Source organism: Myotis lucifugus, unplaced genomic scaffold, assembly GCF_000147115.1.
Source record: "Myotis lucifugus unplaced genomic scaffold, Myoluc2.0 scaffold_59, whole genome shotgun sequence".
In the NCBI taxonomy this organism is placed as follows: Eukaryota; Metazoa; Chordata; class Mammalia; order Chiroptera; family Vespertilionidae; genus Myotis; species Myotis lucifugus.
Genome location: NW_005871107.1, coordinates 6,391,234 through 6,410,442, shown reverse-complemented (window position 1 = coordinate 6,410,442; position 19,209 = coordinate 6,391,234). Strand labels below are relative to the sequence as shown.

The 19,209-nt window shown below is 39.4% G+C and overlaps 1 protein-coding gene across 1 annotated transcript in view; it reads left to right on the top strand.

Moving 5' to 3' along the window:
• Window positions 1-19,209, top strand: part of IMPG1 (interphotoreceptor matrix proteoglycan 1) — a 116,008-nt gene that overhangs the window by 44,813 nt on the left and 51,986 nt on the right. The window contains 5 exon segments of the mRNA XM_023754312.1: window positions 1,105-1,163; window positions 5,290-5,310; window positions 6,430-6,677; window positions 8,348-8,424; window positions 9,356-9,438. Of these exon segments, the coding sequence (XP_023610080.1) occupies window positions 1,105-1,163; window positions 5,290-5,310; window positions 6,430-6,677; window positions 8,348-8,424; window positions 9,356-9,438 (488 nt within the window).

Here is a 19,209-nt window from a genome sequence, read left to right as displayed (position 1 = left end):
CAAGTTGTATGTCAGGTGGCCATTGAAGCCATGGGAGAAAATGGGATCCCCAAGGAGAGGCAGAGGGGAGTGGGCACAGGGAAGGGAGGACAGGGCCGAGGCCCTATTCACCTCTTCAGCCTCCCTCACGGTCACCCTGCTCTCCCTCCCACACTTCACTGCTAGACTGCCATGTCTTCCTCTTGGTTTTGCTTGCCTCCCAGGCTTCATACAAGTAAGTAGGATAGGTAGTGCCCGTTCATCTATGTGACAATGTCTGGAGAGCCTAGCACAGAGTCCATAGTCGAGCTGACTGAATAAATGGGAGAGTGAGTGAGATGAGGTTGAGGATGCAAACTTGCAGAATCCTTCCAGTTTCAATGGAGAGTAAAGACAGGAATAGGATAAAGACTGACAGTTGTCTGAGAGATGGGAGAAGAACCAGGGGGGAAAAAGGCAGGGAAACCATGGAGAAAGAAATAAAAATGTCTTAGGATTTGGAGAGAGGCGAGACAATGGCCTAGAGAGAACCTTCCCTCCTGGGGATTGAGGGGCAGAAGCAAGACTATCGTAGGTGGGGAAGTAATTGAGTATAACAATTGTGAAATATTCTGATAATATGCCTCATTAGCAAGGTCAAATTAAATGAGAAAATGTATTGTAATTTCACATAAATCTAAGAGCCAATGTAATATATTACATTAGAATCTGCTACTAACATTTTATTTAGGTAATTTGACTTTAATAATTGCTTTAACACTGTAGATGTTTCCAAATCATATAGCTCATTTCAGAAAATATTATAGCTACTCTGTGTGTATAGATAAAAATACTGCGGCCAAAAGATTTTCTTCCGAGTACCAACTTGAAGTTGTTTCATGTTTTATGTAAAGTAACCACTAAAGCAAGTCAGAACTATCCAATTACAGCTTTCCAGCTTTAAAATAAATAGCAAAACACGTTCCTCCAGGTTTCTGAAATAACTAAGAATAAATCTGGCCTCGATCATTATATCCATTTTTATTTTTTTCCCCTAACTCATCAAAAGTATTTAGTCACTTTCTGTTAGTTAAGACCTTACCCAGTAGAATCAAGGTGTATTTCATAATTTTTTTCTCTCTACAGATGCAAAAGGTATTTAAGAAACTTCCAGGATTCAAAGAAATTCATGTGTTAGGATTTAGGTAAGTAAGAGAGCAGGACTCTTATCAATTTTTAAGTTACTTTCTTCCTAGCCTCTTTTATAAAGTCTCCTTCCCCCCAATTGTTTAGCTCTGTCAAATCCCCAAAACTGAATACATTTCAGATAAAGGAATTATCTAATTAGAACCTGACCCTAGGTCAGTGGTTCTCAACCTTCCTAATGCCTTGACCCTTTAATACAGTTCCTCATGTTGTGGTGACCCCCAACCATAAAATTATTTTCGTTGCTACTTCGTAACTGTAATTTTGCTACTGTTATGAATCATAATGTAAATATCTGATATGCAGGATGTATTTTCATTATTACAAATTGAACATAATTAAAGCATAGTGATTAATCACAAAAACAATATGTAATTATATATTCAATATGTGTTTTCTGATGGTCTTAGGCGACCCCTGTGAAAGGGTCGTTGGACTCCCAAAGGGGTCTCGACCCACGGGTTGAGAACCGCTGCCCTAGGTGATGCTTTAAGGGGTAACGCAGGAGCTGCGTTCCTTTCTCCCTCTGGAGTTAGAAACATGCTCTCTCAGAAAGCTCACCAGCTATCCTTGGCAATGTTATTAACAAACCTCTTAGAAAAATTCCTTAGTACAGACAAGTAAAAAAAAGTAGCAATTGGTATCTGATTGCCTGGTTGCCTATCGATGCTAAAGATCATCATTGCTTAAACCAATCAAGTGTGGTGGTGGCCAGAGGGAAGGGGTTGGGGGAAAAGGGAGTCCTAATGTATGGTGACAGGAGAAGATTTGACTTTGGGTGGTGGGCACACGGTGCAATATACAGATCCTGTAGCATAGAAACCCGCACCTGAAACCTGTATGATCATGTTGACCAATGTCACCCCAATCAATTTAAGTTAAAAAATAAACAATTAATTAATTTTAAAATTTGAAACAATAAGTAAATAAAGTAAACAAATCAAGCTGAACCAAGAGATCTAATAACAGTGGTGCCTACAGGGGAGTGGGGTTGGAGGAATGGGGTGGACAGAGACAGGGGTGGAAGCAGGACTTCCCAAAATATTTTATGTTATTTTGACATCTGAACCATAATAATATATAGTACCGTGCAAAAACTATTAAATGAAAAAGTATTATAATAGTTATAAAAATTGTTAAGTGAAAATTTTCAGTAAAAGAAATGAAATAATCAAATAGCGCCACACTGCAGCAGGGTCCGATCATATTTCCTTGGCAGGTCTATATCCCTCAGCACCTCAACATTCTAATGTGGGTTCATAATTTTTGGCAAGATTTGTGCATCTTTTTCTTAAGTTCTCATTATTCAAAACATCTACAAGCAGGGCCACCTATGTTTTACTTTTTTTTCTTAATGCTCCGCAGCGTAAACATCAGCCCTGGTATGACAGAGTGTGATTCCATGCCCGAGGGGATTTGTAAAGTGTGTATAGCAGAAGTCACCCAAGTCCTTCCCGGCTCCCTTACCGTCTATCGTCTTAAAGCAAAAAGGTGCCCAGAGCCAGGGCGCCATACACTCACAAAGCATTCTTCTGGGGGAGCTCCACCAGTTTATTTCTTTTGAAGTTATCAGGCCCCCAGATCTGCATAATTCCAGAGGAAGGAAACATTGAAAAGTGAAAGTTGTCAAAGATGAAACCCTTCCTATTTACCAAAGCAGACTTGTTTTTCTTTATTTCAACATGCCGCCCCACAGTATTCCATGTGAAATCAGATGGATTAAAAAATAAATAAAAGGTGATAGGAGGATATTCTGCATAGATGGCAAGGTCTTCTGGATAAACCACTGCAGTTAAAGAACAAATTTTTAATTTAAAGCAGTTAAATGATAGGAACGTTTTGGGGACTTTTTTGGTGAATGTTCAAGTGCTCATTATTTCCTCCTTTCAAAGAAATGAAAACTAATAATAATAAAAATATATATTTCAGAGCAAAATAAAAATGTTAGGCTGATTAAATTTTCAAGGTAAAAAGTTTAAAGATATATCCCTTGAAGCTGCATCTTTCCCATATGTTTATCTCTGTAAGAATTTATTCTTATTTCTTCCAAAGATGCGTATAAACTAAATTTGATCACATTTTCCCAATGATTTCTATTATGTAATAAAGATTTAGTCTCCAAGAAGGAAAACACATTTGACCCAAATACCATAAATGCTATGCTGTGAGTACCACAAACTTTTAATCATTAATAACAATACTCAGCATATTGTAAAGTAAACTCATTATGAAGGAAACTGCTTTCTCATGGAGCCAGGTCCCTACAGAAGGCCTAACACCCTATGTCTCCTAGTACTGTCTTCACGTCCACTCATTCGTATAAAACCTGATCTACAATGTAATAAGTGCTTTTATATCAGTAACCTCATTCGATTATCTCAATACAACTGGGAACTAGTTAGGACATCTATTATTAACACCATTAAAGGGATGAACGGTGAAAGATTCACGTTATATATTGCTGTATCTCTTAAAGCCTATATGGGAAGCTATTAACAATCATTCAATCTCGTTGGAGGGTATTCTCCTTCAAAGACTCGCACACCAGTGTCCATAGCAGCATTATTTGTAATAGCCAAGAACTGGAAACAACCCAAATGTCCATCAACAGAGCAATAAATAAACAAATTGTGGCATATTCTTACCATAGACTACTACTCAGCAAAGCAACTATTGGAATACACAACATGGATTTGCCTCAAAATAATTAAGTGAACAATGACAGATCAAAGGGAGTACATTATGATTCCACTTACATTTAACTCTAAAAAAAATGCAGTTGCTTGGAGAGGGTGAGGCAGAGAAGGAATGGAGGGAAGGATTACACAGGGGTACCAGCAAGCTTTTGGGTGATGAAATGTGCTCACTATCTTGATTGCCAAAATTGATGCGCTGGTGTACAGGAGTGTCAATCTTATCAAATTGTATACCTTCAACATATGAAGTTTGTTTCATGACAATTATATTTCAATAAAGCAAGCTTTAAAAATGAGCAGGACTGGGGTCTTAGCCCCGAAAGCCTTGGCCTCTCTCAGCAGCATCATGGATTACAACTATCACTGAAAGAAAGCTGGAGGCCAGCTCTGGATGAATGTCAAGTTAATACGGAAAAAATTGCCTTCCCTCAGAGCATCCCAGTGAGATGGTCATAGATTCTCTCTTGTGTTCCCAGAAGGAAAGAGAGTCCATTCAGTCCTGTTACATCAAGGGATGAAAGCAACATGAAACTCCATCCCCCGCGTAGAGTGCCTTTGTTGGCAACTCTCATTTGCAATGAAAAAAACTGAATATAGCTTCTAAATTAAATTCATATGTTTATTTTGGAGGAGTCCAAAATGTAGTTGTCAGTTTAGTGACTAAATGACCTTTTTGCAGGCATGAGTGGGTGGTCAGGCTTGAGGTCAGGCAGGCCAGGATTTGAATCCTGGCTCTGCCTCTTTCCACTGACAAGTTCCCTCTCTACCTGTTTTCTGTGAAATAGGATTGATTGTGCTGTTGAAGAGATTTAAAGAGGATGCAAGTGAACTGCCTGATGCAGACCACCCATTCAGTTAACAGCTGTTTGTTTTTCTTGCAACCAGGTCCATGGTGAATTGTACCATTCCCTCAAGCTTTACTGATTATAGCAATTCAAAAAACAATCATCAACAAAACAACAGCTCCAGAGTCCAGCCTCAGATAAATTACCTTCAGAATTAAACTAAGCATTTAATGCTATTCATAGGATCCAGAAATTAATTTATAAAATACATTTTAAAAAGTTCCTGGCACCAGCACCACCCAAAACTGTAAAGATGTATAGGATATATTTGCAGTCTTTTTAGGAGGAATATGAGCAACTCAAAGAGTTTAAGAAGACCAAAAGTACATATAATCTTTGAAGTAAAGCTCAAATCCTAATCGGAAACATCAGATCATGATGTTTACTTTCTGAGATGTATATGGTTCTCAAAGTTTCCATCCAAATTCTGATAAGAATTTATATATTTCCTTCAAAGCTTTGGACAAATATGGAAGATAATGGAAAGAATTTTTTGTATATGAAATGATACATTGAATGTCTCCATAAATTTCATAAAAATTTTTACTTCCTTGCATGTTACCATTGTGCATGATGAAATGAAGACCAAAGAAAGAAAGAGATGGGTAATTTGGACTTTTCTTTTTAATTTAAATTCTTTATTGTTTAAAGTATTTTGAACTTTTAATATTTTGAAATATAGTACTTTTTTCCCCATAAATGTACATGCTGATCTTTTGCAAATAATGTTTACATATAAAGTCTAGGATAACTCAATGATTTTTTAATCGTTTCTTATTTAAATGGGAGTAACTGACCCATTATTCAGTAGTGGAGGGCAGGGGGTAACTCTCAAAATCACTCCATGAGATAAAACTCAAAATCTAATTAGAAAAACATAAAGGCATATAAGGGTGATGCAAGCGTGCTTCACAAAAATGTCACTTATGATAGGAAGTTGTCTGCCTGAATGCATACTTGTACATGAAACTAACCTGTCTGGATTAAAGCCGAGAAACTAATTTGCTCCTTGGTTGCAAGGTCATTTGACCTGGGAAAGGGCCCACTAGATCTAGGAAAGCTCAGTAATAAGAATCCAGCTTTGGCTCCTATAATTGACTAGTGAGATAATGAACTACAGACTGACTGATTGTGTGGCCCAAAGAACTGCCAAGGATACATTATCAGTTCCTGTGGCCTTTAAAACACTTTGCATCCCGCTGAGTGGACTTAAACGAGAAGGTAAAACCTGATCTTAGAGGACATAGTTACAGAGAATTTGATTTTATTTTTACATGCAAAAAGGCATTGAGTTAATAAATATTATAATAAATATACTTAATCATATGCTACTTCCCTTTCTCCTTTCTCACACCTTCTTTCCAAGATGTTATTTTTAAAGCACCTTGGGAGAAAGATTATGTTTAATTTAGGGTTTTTAAATACTTCTTGGAAAAAAAAGTAGAAGAGAAATATCTTCTTGATTCAGTTAGTATTCCCTCTTTAATGTGGACTTAATCCCCTCTTTAATGTGGACTTAACCCTCATCCTGACATTCTAATTTAGAACTAAAATACATGTCAATTTTTTGCCACATTTCAAATTTTTTATAAACATTGAAATTACTTTGGAAGTGGGATATTCAAGAGGTTTCAGCTGTCCTGAAGCTTTGTAGCATCATAGTAACCATCTTACCAAGACATAGAACAATGGCCTTGAGTGTGACCTGTCCTCTGCTTCTACAGTTCAAGCTCCATAGAGGTGCTACTCATGGCCATCTTTAAGAGAGACAGTGCAGAAGCAAAAAGTCCTGCAAGTGACCTGCTGTCTTTTGATTCCAACAAAATTGAAAGTGAAGGAGTCCTTTATGGGATGACAGAGGAGGACAAGCAACAAGAAACCTATCTCACAGCTTTAGACCTCAAAAAGCTGATCAGCAGAGCGCTACAGGAAGACAAATCCTTGCACGTGGGGACAATTCAGTTCACTGACGGTCAGTTGGCAATTTCATAGTTCTGGGTTTATCCTCATTCTGACAAAGGGACTAGGAGTTGTGAATGTGTCATGGTCACTGTCATTTTTATTGGGCCTTGTAGAACCTATCATTTCTGTGACAGGCACATCATGTATGGTATCATTTCTGTCTTTCCTCACTCCAACCTGTATCTCATTTGATGAGTCTTTGGTGACCACTTCACACCAAGAATAGCTCTAGGAGAAGCCAAGAATGTCAGTCAAGTCCAGTTCGACCACCCAGTAGAGCCCAGGGAGGGAGAGTAACCCCTGGACAGTTCTGTTCCCCTGGCAAAACCCAGATTCCCTTATTAGTAATTGATCAAGTCCCAAAAGGAAACAGATGGCACATTCAAATTAGGGTCATGTGAGACTAGTTTGATAAAGGGACTATTTATAAAGATTTCCCTAATGTCCAAAGGAATAGGACAGTTCCTTGGGCCTAGAAGCAGCAAGGGCCCATTACGATCTCCTGGCCTGAAGGGTTGCCTAATGAACTAAGCCATCCCCAAAAACAGAGGGCAAGCAATCATTGACATAGCCCATATAAGACAACCTCCTGGAGCAGAAAGTAGTGGGAAGAGAAGAGGAGCGTGGATCTAAAAAAGTCAACCAGATAATCAGGCACACTCAAATCTTCAGTGGGTGCCTGGAGGGACCCAAGAGCCTGGGACTCAACTCCTAAGTAGGCCCAGTACTCCTGGCTTAATAGATGGACAACCGAAATGCCATTTTAGTGTGACATGGCATGAAGCTAGCATTCTCTGCCAGTTCTGTCTCTCTGGCGTCTATAGTCAAACTCAACACTGAAAAGCTTCACAAAAACCTCTTGGTACAATGCGCAGGGTAAGTGCATCTACTAGACAAGAAAAGGTGAACTTCAGACTCATCTCAGAGACCATCTGGTTTGTCTCTTTGTTGAATCCTCTAGGACAGTGGTTCTCAACCTTGGCTGCACATTAGAATCACCTGGGAATCTTTTTAAAATCCTGATTTCTGGGCCTTATCCCCAGGATATGCTGTTTCTTTGTTACTAATGTTGTGGCCCCACCCCATAACAAAGAAACAATTTCCGGAGGATGAGGTCCAGAAATCAGGATTTTAAAAAGATTCCCAGGTGATTCTTTTTTTTTTTTCTTTTTTTTTTTTTTTTTTAATATTATTTTAAAAAGATTCCCAGGTGATTCTAATGTGCAGCCAAGGTTGAGAACCACTGCTCTAGGAGGTTCTGAGAATCAGTCTTTGGTTTGAAAGTAGGACTCTGCAAATGGTTCTTGGTTGCAGTATTTATTCGAGCCAGTTCTGTTAGGTTTTGTCAGTTCAGTTATGTTTTCATCCTCATTGGCCTAGCCAATCAGCCTGTCTGCTTAGTCCAAATCTGTACAATAAAACTAAACACCCTAAAAATCCACCTTAATAATTGCTCTTATCACGTAAGCATGCAAGACACACCCCTTGCATCTGTCCTTCAATTTATCCTTCAGATCAATGACCCTTAGCTTATGTGACATGTCTTCTTAATGATCGGTTGCACCACTCCTTAAGAACTGACTAGTGCCACATTTCCCACCCTAACTGTTTTACTGCCCAAACACAAAAGGAAAGTGAGAAAATAAAAAACACTCAAATCTTGTGATTTTTCATCCACAGAAATTGTTGGGTCATTGCCTGGCTCTGATCCCAACACCCAGTCAGTGCTGCCTACACTCCTGGCTGGTTTCACAAAGGTGAGTTTGTTGTCCTTTTGTTCTTCAAATAGAAACAAGGCCTCAAAAATATTCCAACAACAAAAAAGATAACAGAGCAAACTCTCCTCTGCAGTACTTAGTGCTTTTTATAGGCAGTAGTTGATTACCCACTTTCCGTATCTGTATTCGTAAAACACAGAAAATGTATATACACTTTAACAGCTAATAGGTCAATTTTGAAAATGAAATGTCTTTTAATAAACACTGCCTTTATACTTATTCAAAGGGTGTGTATACTTTTTTAAGGGACACCCTAAAATTTAAAGTTTCCTTCAATGTAGTCAGATCTTTGTTTCAATTAGAGTCAAGATTTGCTCTGTTTTTGATAAAATAAACACATGTTCATAAACTGAAAAGAATACTTAAAGCAGAATATTTTATTTAACTTCCAGAAATAAACATAATTTATAAATTGGTTCTTAAGGTCTTATCTATGTACTGGTATTTATTTATGGGGATCTCATAAGTACAAAATAACATCTTAGAAAGTAAAAATAAATTCAGTAATAGTTTTTATGTTTCATTTAAAGCTATGTTCATTTAATTTATGCCAAAAATTGTCACTGGGGTATTCATAAATGAAAGTGCTGACTAAGCTTTATTGCCTCTTTAAATAAAGAATTCATAAATTTAAACATGATAGACATAATTCAAAGTATTTCAGTTATGAGTTAACTCTGCATAGGCAGAGTCAATTAGCCACCCCAATAGAGTTCATATTACCACTGTATTGGTGCATGCATCCTGTATAGGACATATTTCTCTATCAGAACCTATATCAGAATCCACAGTAGATTCAAGTCAACTAAACTGACTTGCTTAAACTTAAATGAAAAATATATATATTATAGCCCTTCTCATATAAAAAAAAAGTCCCTTCTCCACATGTCTTTCTAAATTCATTCTCCAGGATGCTACTTTGAGTCCAGAACTTCCTCTTGGTCAACCCAGGCTGGAGACAGTGGACAGAGAAGGACACAGTCTACCTGGTGAGTTTTTCCTTCCCACAAAGTCTATGTTAGATAACAACATCCTCTTTGAGAAATCCATGTATGACACTACCTCAAAGACCAGTGACAAAGCCCCCCTTGACCCAGAGAAGCTTTCCTCACCCAGCACTGCCGACAGGACAGCAGTCCATTGCCCCACCCTCCTCTGAAAAGGACACCCTGCATGTCCTTCCCTCAGCTCTAGTCCCCTGGATCACAGAGAGCACTAGCACCCCTTTCCTCATGGACCTGGGAAGAGAAACTCAAACCAAAGCAGCCTCAACAGTTACCCACACAGAACAGCCCTCCCTACTGGACTTCAAATTTGAGAGTCCAAGACAAGGTAGGTCATAAGGCCCAAGTCCACAATGAGGGACTATGGCAACACAGGATTGGGCCTTCACAATCAGTATATGGATTCCTACTTGCCACATACAGGCTGACCATTGATACTGTCTGTTCTGCTACGTGTGTTTCTTTAGCACCGGTTAGGTCATATGTAATTGATCCATAAGGGTGTCAGCAAACATTTAAATCTTCTTGATTCACTTCTGAATTTCCAAACATGTTCATTTTTGAGGCAATAGGGTCAAACATGCTCACAATTAAAGAGAAATCTTTAATAATATATGAAGATCTTTAAAAAACCCACCTGAAAATTCTGAAGAAGAGTCTATTTGGTGCAAGAAGTAGCTGATTCAGTGGTTTCAGAAACCCCTATGCGTTCCACTTTATACAGTTCTGTGATGAAACGGTAAGTAAAGATGTCTCTAAGGAAACATGAACCCCACGATACAAGGTGATTAAGGATACATTGTGGTTCGAAGTGCAAATGTCGGTGGAGATGTGTTATGGCTGATATTTTTAATAGGATTGTTCCTGTCTTAGTTAGAGTTCTTCTTTACAAAAGTCTACAGGTTTTGAGTGGTCCATCTCAATCCTATTTTCCTCATAAACCTGTATGCAATTAGTATGCAATTTTATGGAATACTACATTTTTCACAAACACATGCATGTCACAACTGCAGAACCACCTATACAGATTATATTTTATTTACATGATTACCAGTGAATACATGTTAACCAACATTTGTTACAAACCAATTCTGCAGTTAGTGGTTTAAAACAACAATAATTTATTTTTCCCATAAATCTGAAATGTAGGCAGGGACCAGTGGCAACAGCTCTTCTCTGCCCCGTTATGTAAATGAGAGTACCTCCACTAATGTTGAAGATCTTTTTCCAGAATGTTCTCTACTTGGCTGGCAAATCAGTGCTCAGCCAGAGCTGTTGGCAGGGCTCTCATTTCTGCTCTATCTAGGCCTCTCCCAGGGGCTGCTTGGGCTTCCTCACAGCATCACAGCTGGATGCATAAAGTCAGTGTTGCAAGAGACAGACAGCTGTCACTCTCTTAAGGGCCAAGAAATAGTGTCACTTGCTCACTTTCTAGTGACGAAGCAGCCATGGAGCCCATCTTGATTCAAGAGGAGGGAACACAGAACTTATCTCTTGATGGGAGAGCTATCAAAGAATTTATGGCCAATTTTAATCAACCACATTTCACATCAACCACCACTATATTGATTTTTAAATCATTTGAAAGTTAGTTTGATAAAACAAAATTAATCTTTTGGTGAAATAATTGATATGAAGTGCTCACTGGATATAATAACAATATTATATCATAGAAACTTATTATAAGATCAGCATTTCAGATAGATTCATAAAAATAATAGTATATCTATGATGAAAGTATTGTATTTTCAAAATTGCTTTACTGTTCTCATTTTATGTATACATTCCTTTTATTCATGAATATAGCATAGATGTAATCTAGTTAAGCTACTGTGTTTCACAGATGAGAAAACCAAGCCTAGAGATGTGAAGTCCTTGCTCAAGGTCACACTACAGCTGGTTGCAAAACCAAGGTCATTCAAGTTTCCTCCACCTATTATACTATGTTTGGCTTAGTTTTATATATATTCATCATTAAAAATACATATTCTCTCAAACTTACTTTGCCCTCAAACCCAGCCTCTTCTTTCTCTATTTCATATGCTGTCTTTTTTATTTTTTTATTTTTTAATAGACTTCTGGGTCTTTCTATCTCACTTCCTAATCACCACAAAGTTTCACAAGTTTTCACTTCCAATCACAGATTACAGGGACAGAGTTTTCACAAATGGCTTCCTAATTAATCCATTTAGCAACCTCATTCCCATCTTCATTTCACTTGATGTTTCTGGTGTGTGGTGCTCGTTAACCACTCTCATCATGAAACTTTATTTTGGTTCTCACAAGTGACTTCCTTCCTGGTTCTCCTACTCCCTGACTGACTCCTCCTCAGTCTCCTGCACTGGGGCCTGTCACTAGGTTTTTGGCTTTTTTATAATTTGTTTATTAAAATCCTACCTTATTAAAAAAAACTGTGATGAATTACAGACATGCATAAAATACTATAAGATTTTATTTTTAAAGACTTGAATAACAATGGAGAAACGATACAACGAAAATAAGTCAGATGACAGAGTAATGAAAATGCTTTGGAACTAGGTAGAGGTGGTAGTTACACAACATTGTGAATTTACGAATTTACAATTACTGAATAGTTAATTTTAAAGTGGTGAATTTTATGCCACGTTTCACCTCAATATGTCTTTTTAAAAATCAGATGACTATATAGGGAAACTTGTGTACAAAATAAACTTGATAAAGCTCTTTCAACTTGTTTTAGGTGGTTGATGCATTTGGCTGGGAGCTTCTTAGCAGACTGTGCAATGAGGATAACACAAGTCATGTAATTTCATGTGCATGCTTTCAGCATGGTAATTGCTTAGGAGAAAGAATTTCTCCTATGAATCCTCATAAGGAAGAGAATCCTGTCTGCCATTAACCTCCCTCTGTATAAAATCAGTGTCAGGTGTTTCCTTTAGGGCCCTCACTAGAGATGTGTAATGAATGCCAGAGCCCAATTTACAGCACTTCTCTGAGGGGCTGGGTTCTGACAGTCCACCTTAATTCCAGGATTGATTTTAGAGTATCTAGAGGAATAAATGTGCTTCATAACCTTCAGTCAATGCTCTATAAATAGATATTAGATCTCATAACTGAGTTTTTGATTAGTATTGACCAAGAAGCACTATATTTGCTGACATGAGCCTAGAGTGCAAATATTCTGTGGCCAATTTAAGGCAGATCCATATGCTTTCATAATCAGCCCAAGTGGGGATAGAAATGACTTATCCTAATGAAAAATGAAGTCCCTAACTAGGAAAAATTCTTGATAAAAAGGCATTTCAGTTACATACATGGAAATGGGAGGGGGAAGAACACTCTAGACAAGACTGAGTGTTCCTCCCTCATGGAAACAGTTCTGGGTCTCACAAAGGCACAGGTAAAGGACAACTAAGACTCCAAAGTTCTGCACCATGGAATTACTGAGGTAATTTTAGCCTGGAAGATTTTTAAGGTTAGTGTCACCAAACGCCCACGAAGCCATTAAAATCTTAGTAAAGTGCTCATAGAACTCTCTCGGCTTAAGCAGTTTAATGTAGTAGCTAATCCTCCTGAGATAAAGTACTGATAAAATATGCCCCTAGAACACTAAATGAATTGGTATCTTGTATAGAATTCTGAGGTCTTCTATTATTAATATTTTAGGGCCGTTTATCCCAACCCATTCTTTCTTGCAGAGCCAGTTACCTGTTGAAATTACTCCTGTTTCATATAAATAAAAGTCATAAACATATAGGAGAAACTCAACATTCTTCCTCCACATACATCCAATTTGTTCAAAAATAATATTAAACCATTAGGATAGAAATTTCTGTATAGTTTGTTTTAGGTGTGTGTAGGCAGCAATACATTTTTCTTTTTGCCTATTAGAACGATCATCTCATCTATCAAAAGAGAAGCTCTTTAGTGTTCTTCCAAATTACAGACTTTTTCACTTGCTAGACATTCCATTTGAAATGTCAGCCTTAATAAATTGCAACATTTTAAGTGGTGAAGAAGCAAACTTTAGGCAGAACTATCCCGCTGTCAAACATTTTGTTTTTTATTCCCCGTATTAGTTTGGGTTCTCCAGAGAAACAGGACCAATGGGAGCGCTTATACTTGTATAAAGAGGTTTCATCTAAGGAATTGGCTCACGTGGTTAGGGAGGCTGAGACGTTCCAAGGTCTGCAGTCAGCAAGCTGGAGACTCCGCAGAGCCGATGGTAGAAGTCTCAGTCCAAGTTCTGGGCCAAAGGCAGGAGAAGGTCATGTCCCAGCTCAGACAGCCAGGCAAAGCATGGATTCTCCCTTACTCACACGTTCTCGTCCTATTCCAGTCTCCAGAGGACTGTATGAGGCCCACCACATTGGGGAGGGCAATCTGCTTTACTAATCTACTGATTGAAATGTTAATCTCATGCAGAAACACCCTCACAGACACACAAAAATAATGTTTAACCAAATATCTGGGCACCCATGGCACAGTCAAGTTAGCCATCACGCCCGGCCGGTGAGGCTCAGTGGTTGAGTGTCAATCTACAAATCAGGAGGTCACAGTGCTCTTCAAATTTTAAGTTGGGGATATTCAGTGCTCTGCCCCATATTTTGGCTCCATATTGAATGATAGTCCTCCCCTTCCCTGCTGCACCTGCTGCTGAACCCTCACTCTCTCAGAATTCTAAGCTTTTCCCCATTCCCTCTCCAAGGTTCGATCCAGTTTCTTATGGAGAGTAGTGATCTATTTTAATCTCCTTTGAACATTTTACTGAACAGTTGACCACATTGTTTCTTGAGATAAATGCTGCCGTTTCTGCAAAAGCAAAAGTAAGTAGAAGCATCTGTCGTAGGAAAATTGTAGCTTTCCCTTCCCTCCCAGGCTCACAGTCCTTATAAGAACACACTCACACACATACTTAGATGATACTATGTTTTCAGTAGCTCTGGCAACATCTCACCTTAATGCCACTATCTCTCCTTCTTTTCTCTTTTCTCAAGGAGCTCTTTTTCTCCTTCCACATCACACTAAGTTCATTCTCTGGTTTTACCTCCTAGGGCACTAGTGCACATTGCTTTCCCCCAGGCTCCGCAAAGCTTCCCTGCACATCCTTAGCTGGAAGACTGGTCTATCATCGGTGAATTCTGGGGGCACTGGGGGCCACAGATCCAAGAAAACTCTCCATGTGCCAGTAAACCAGAGTCAAAAAGGTTCACTTAAGTAGCAGTGGATCTCTGGGATGCTGTGCTCATTTGTTTATTCATTCAACAGTTATTTAAGTTGTACTTATTAGGTGCAGGGGATAAAGCAGACACAGTTTATGACCATCACGGTCTGAGTCTTCCCTGAAACAGACCCTGAGATGAGGATTTGATCATAAGTAGCTTGCTGCAGAGGTGATCCCAGGAAATGCAGTAAAGTAACGGGGAACTGAAACAGGGAAGGAATGGAAACCAATACAGCCAATTCACCCTGTGGCTGCTGGAGCTTATCCGTGGTGCACTGGTGAATGTGAACAACCAATCTCAAAAAAAATAGTGGGATATATATATATTATAAAAGTTTGCTGATACAGAGGATATTATAGCACACAATTTATAAATAACAAAATATGTATACTCTTTATTATTAATTCTATAAAGCCCATTGATTCTCCTAAGAAAGTAATATTTAAACTGAGATCTGAGTGGCAGGACGGCAAAAATTAAAATTGGGGAAGGATGGTAAATTGGGGAGTTTGGGCAGAAGAGAATGGCTGAAGCTGGCATATTGAAGGGAAGTGAAGAACCCCAGTGTAGCCAGAGCACAAAGAATTAGAGAGAAGTAGAAAACAATGAAGTTCTAGAAACAGAGCTTTATAAGCCTTGTCAAGAATCATTAAACAGTTTTAAGCAAAGGAATGACACATGTAATTTAAGTTGGAATAGATCTTCTGCCTGCATTGTGGAGAATTAGTTGGAGATGGGCATATGCAAGTAATCGATTAGAAGAGCAATCCAGGCTAAAAATGGTGACATCTTGGACTTGGGTGATAGAAGAGAGACTGACAGAGGTGGATTGATTTGAGTAGTATTTAAGAGGTAAACCATTATGAAGAATTCTGAGGCCATGAATAGCTTCATCAAGGAAGGCTGGCCTGATTAATGAGCAATATCTGTTAGAGGCTCATCCATGGGAAGGGGTAATATATGTGTCTGCAGTGTCAGCACTAAACCAGGGACTGGTTTTGGCCATGCCTCTCACTGTCCAAAATATTGCCTTCCTGTTACCGCTTTATGATCGTGAGACTAGTAAGCACTGCCAAGAAATGCCAGCTTTCACTGGTTCTCGGATCTGTGACATGGTCCCTTTTAATATTTCCATCCATTTTTGTTGGCTCACATTTCCATAACTAGGGAGGTTAAGTATCCATTATTAGCAGTGCTTTTTATTGATCTGTCCAATATTTTACAGAGAAGAGAAAAGGAGAGGTCGATAAATACAGGAAACTATGCCACATGAATAGATAAATATAATGATTCATGAGGACTCAGGAATTCTCTTTGTGACCAGCTTTAGGAAACTATTTCCAAGGTTACTTTAAATCTATAGAGCTAGTAGCATAGCACTTGACCCTCCTATGCATCCCAATTTAAATGATTTTTTTTAATATATTGTTTTATTGATTTCAGAGAGGGAAAGGAAGAGAGAGAGAGAGATAGAAACAACAATGATGAGAGAGAATCATTGATTGGCTGCCTCCTGCACACCCCCCTACCGGGGATCAACCTGCAACCCAGGCATGTGCCTGCAGGGAGTCAAACCGTGACCTCCTGGTTCATAGGTCGACACTCAACCACTGAGCCACATCAGTCGGGCCACCCATCCCAATTTAGAGGTTCCATTCTAAAAACCCAGTGGTTTGGGTTTTTAATTCTAGGTTTTTGGCATCTGTCATATTATTTTACTTTCAGTTTAGCATCTACATTCCATCCCTTCTCATTTCTTGGAGTGGCCGCTAACAGACTGCAGGAGTTGGATTTGTATCCTCCCCCCTGTAGCTGAGCTGCCAGCCCCTCCGCAGTGCCAGGCTCAGCGAGAAGTGTTCTCCACACCACAGAGCCCTGAGGAGCCCTGCAGTCCCGCAGGCGCTATCTGGATGCCTCTGGGCTCAGTTCTGTGTCCTTTCCCACTGGGGAGAGCTGAAACAATTAGCATAAACCTATTGAGCACTGGTCCCTGGATCTTCCCTTTGTGGAAAATAGCTTTAATGACAAGGAAAATGTCTCTGCATGAATAAACCCTTAAATGCATTTCAAAATTAAGCCATTATGGCCATTTTAACAGAAATCTTAGCTTAAAAACATCCCTCATTTACCAAATGTGAAAAATTGAGAAAGTGCTCAGAAAAAAAGACAAAAGGAAGAAAGAGATTAAGGTGACTTTGATGGGGGGAAATATGGGAGGAAATACATCGCTGTCAAAAACGCAATCCCATCTTTAGGATAAGAGTGCACCGTCACAGATGCCTGTGATGTTTCCAAGGCCTAGGTTTAGGGATAAGTTAAAATGCCGTGCTGGGGAACTCAATACCACCGCATTAGCATTGCTCAGCAAGCAGAGAGAATGGCTCTGAGAAAAGATTACGTTTACCCTGAGCCACAGTGCACTTGCCATTTGTTCTCTCTATTTGAGACCTACACACACGAAATAAGCACAATGTAAGATTTATCTATAAAATATAGAGACTACTTTGAATTTTTTATGTAGACTAAACATATATATAGAACTGCTTAGATCAGAGGAGAAGAACATCAGGGAGAAGCAGAGGCATCAAAGAAGGCATCCCCGGAGCTTTCAGTGGGTCCCGTGGTGCACACCACTTTGCTGAAGGGAAGGGAATGACTATGCAGGTAGAACACGTTTCATAAGCAAAGAGGCAGAGGGTGGAGTGAGATTCAGAGAGGAATGCAGATAAATAAGTAGAGAAGGGATATGTATTAAGCAGGGCCTTCAAGTTGGGGGGAGAGTTTCTTCTGAGTTTTCAGGAAATAAAGGGGGGTGATGACAATGGAGCTTAGGAAAGTCAATCTGCCACAGGTTGGTGCATAAAAAGCAGGGCAGTGAGGGGTTTGTCCCACATCTGGGGGGAAGCTTTGGGGGCAGAAATGAGGGTAGGAGCAGAAGGAGGAGAGAAGAAAGATGAGACTCAGAGATTTATTTTTTAAAATAAAATAAACCAGAGACAACTTTGGCTACTGGTGGATGGAGAAGAGTCTGGATCACCATGTGGTTGAACACTTCCACGTCATGTATGCTATACATGAGACACCCTGGAATTTAAAACCTAATGGAACACAATGAGCAGCATTCTCTCTCTCTCTCTCTCCCTCTCTCTCTCTCCCTTTCTCTCTCCCCACTCCTTCCCATTCTCCTCTTTCTTTCTTTGAAAAATCAGTACAAGTCAGAGAATAGGGGTTTTTGATATATATTTGGGAAGGGCCCACTTAAATGGTTTGAACTTTACATAGAAGTGAGTTGGATTTTACATAGAGGTAAGTTCAATGTTCAGTATATGTATTAGTCAGGTTTCTTCAGAAAAACAAAACCAATATGGGGTGTGTTGGGGTAGGGGGGAGAATGATGATGATGATGATGATGATGAGAGAGAGAGAGAGAGAGAGAGAGAGAGAGAGAGAGAGAGAGACACTTTAAGGAATTGGCTTCTGTGGAGTCTGGCAAGTCCAAAACCGGCAGGGTGCACCAGCAGGCTGGAGACTCCAGGAAGAAGTTTGCTGCCAGAATTTTTATTCCCTCTGGAGAAGTCTTTTTTTTTTTAATTAAGAACTTCAGTTGATTGGATGAGTCTCGTCCACATTATGGTGGTTAATTTACTTTATACAAAGTCTACTGATTTAAATGTTCATCTCATCTTACTGGTAAAAATACCTTCACAGAAACATCTAAAATAATGTTTGACCAAATATCTGGGTACTGTGGCCCAGCCAACATGACACATAAACTTAACCATCACAGTAGGTCTGGAATGAGCTCAGCAGGGTAGGTAAGAAAGAGGGGGCCTTCATACATTAGGACAGCAGGAAAAAAATGCAAAGCCAGGATTAGAAGAGGCAGAATCAGGTCATAGCTCAACAATTCATCTGGCACAAAGAGCACGCAGAGCTGCCTGACGGAATGCCCTCAGTCACAGTGTAGCAGGTGTGCTTGTCATTAGTAACAATAGGTAGTCAGCATTTGGAGAACTGGAAGGAGCCCCTGGTAGAAGAAGAGGGTGCAGGAAATGGAATGAGACCACAGAGAAAGTTGCCAAGAAGAAAGCCATGGGGAGAGAAGCACAGAGGTAACATGGCTAGCTGGTCGAAGTGGCATCTCACTCATTCCAGTCACCTATGCCCACTGGATAGCACTTCTCAAGTGTTTATAGCTACAAGGATTTCTGCTTCATGTACCCTTATCTTTTTTGTTTCTTTGTGTTTGTTTGTTTTTTAAATATATTTTTATTGATTCAGAGAGGAAGGGAGAGAGAGAGAGAGAGAGAGAGAGAGAGAGAGAGAGAGAGAGAGAGAAACATCAATGATGAGAGAGAATCATTGATCGGCTGCCTCCTGCACACTCCTCCACCCCCCTCCACCCCCCTAATAGGGATCAAGCTTGCAACCCAGGCATGTGCCCTGACTAGGAATCGAACCATAACCTCCTGAGTCAAGGCTCAACTACTGAGCCATGCCAGCGGGGCTACTCTTATCTTGACCCACACAAGGTAACATGACAATCTGGATGGGAA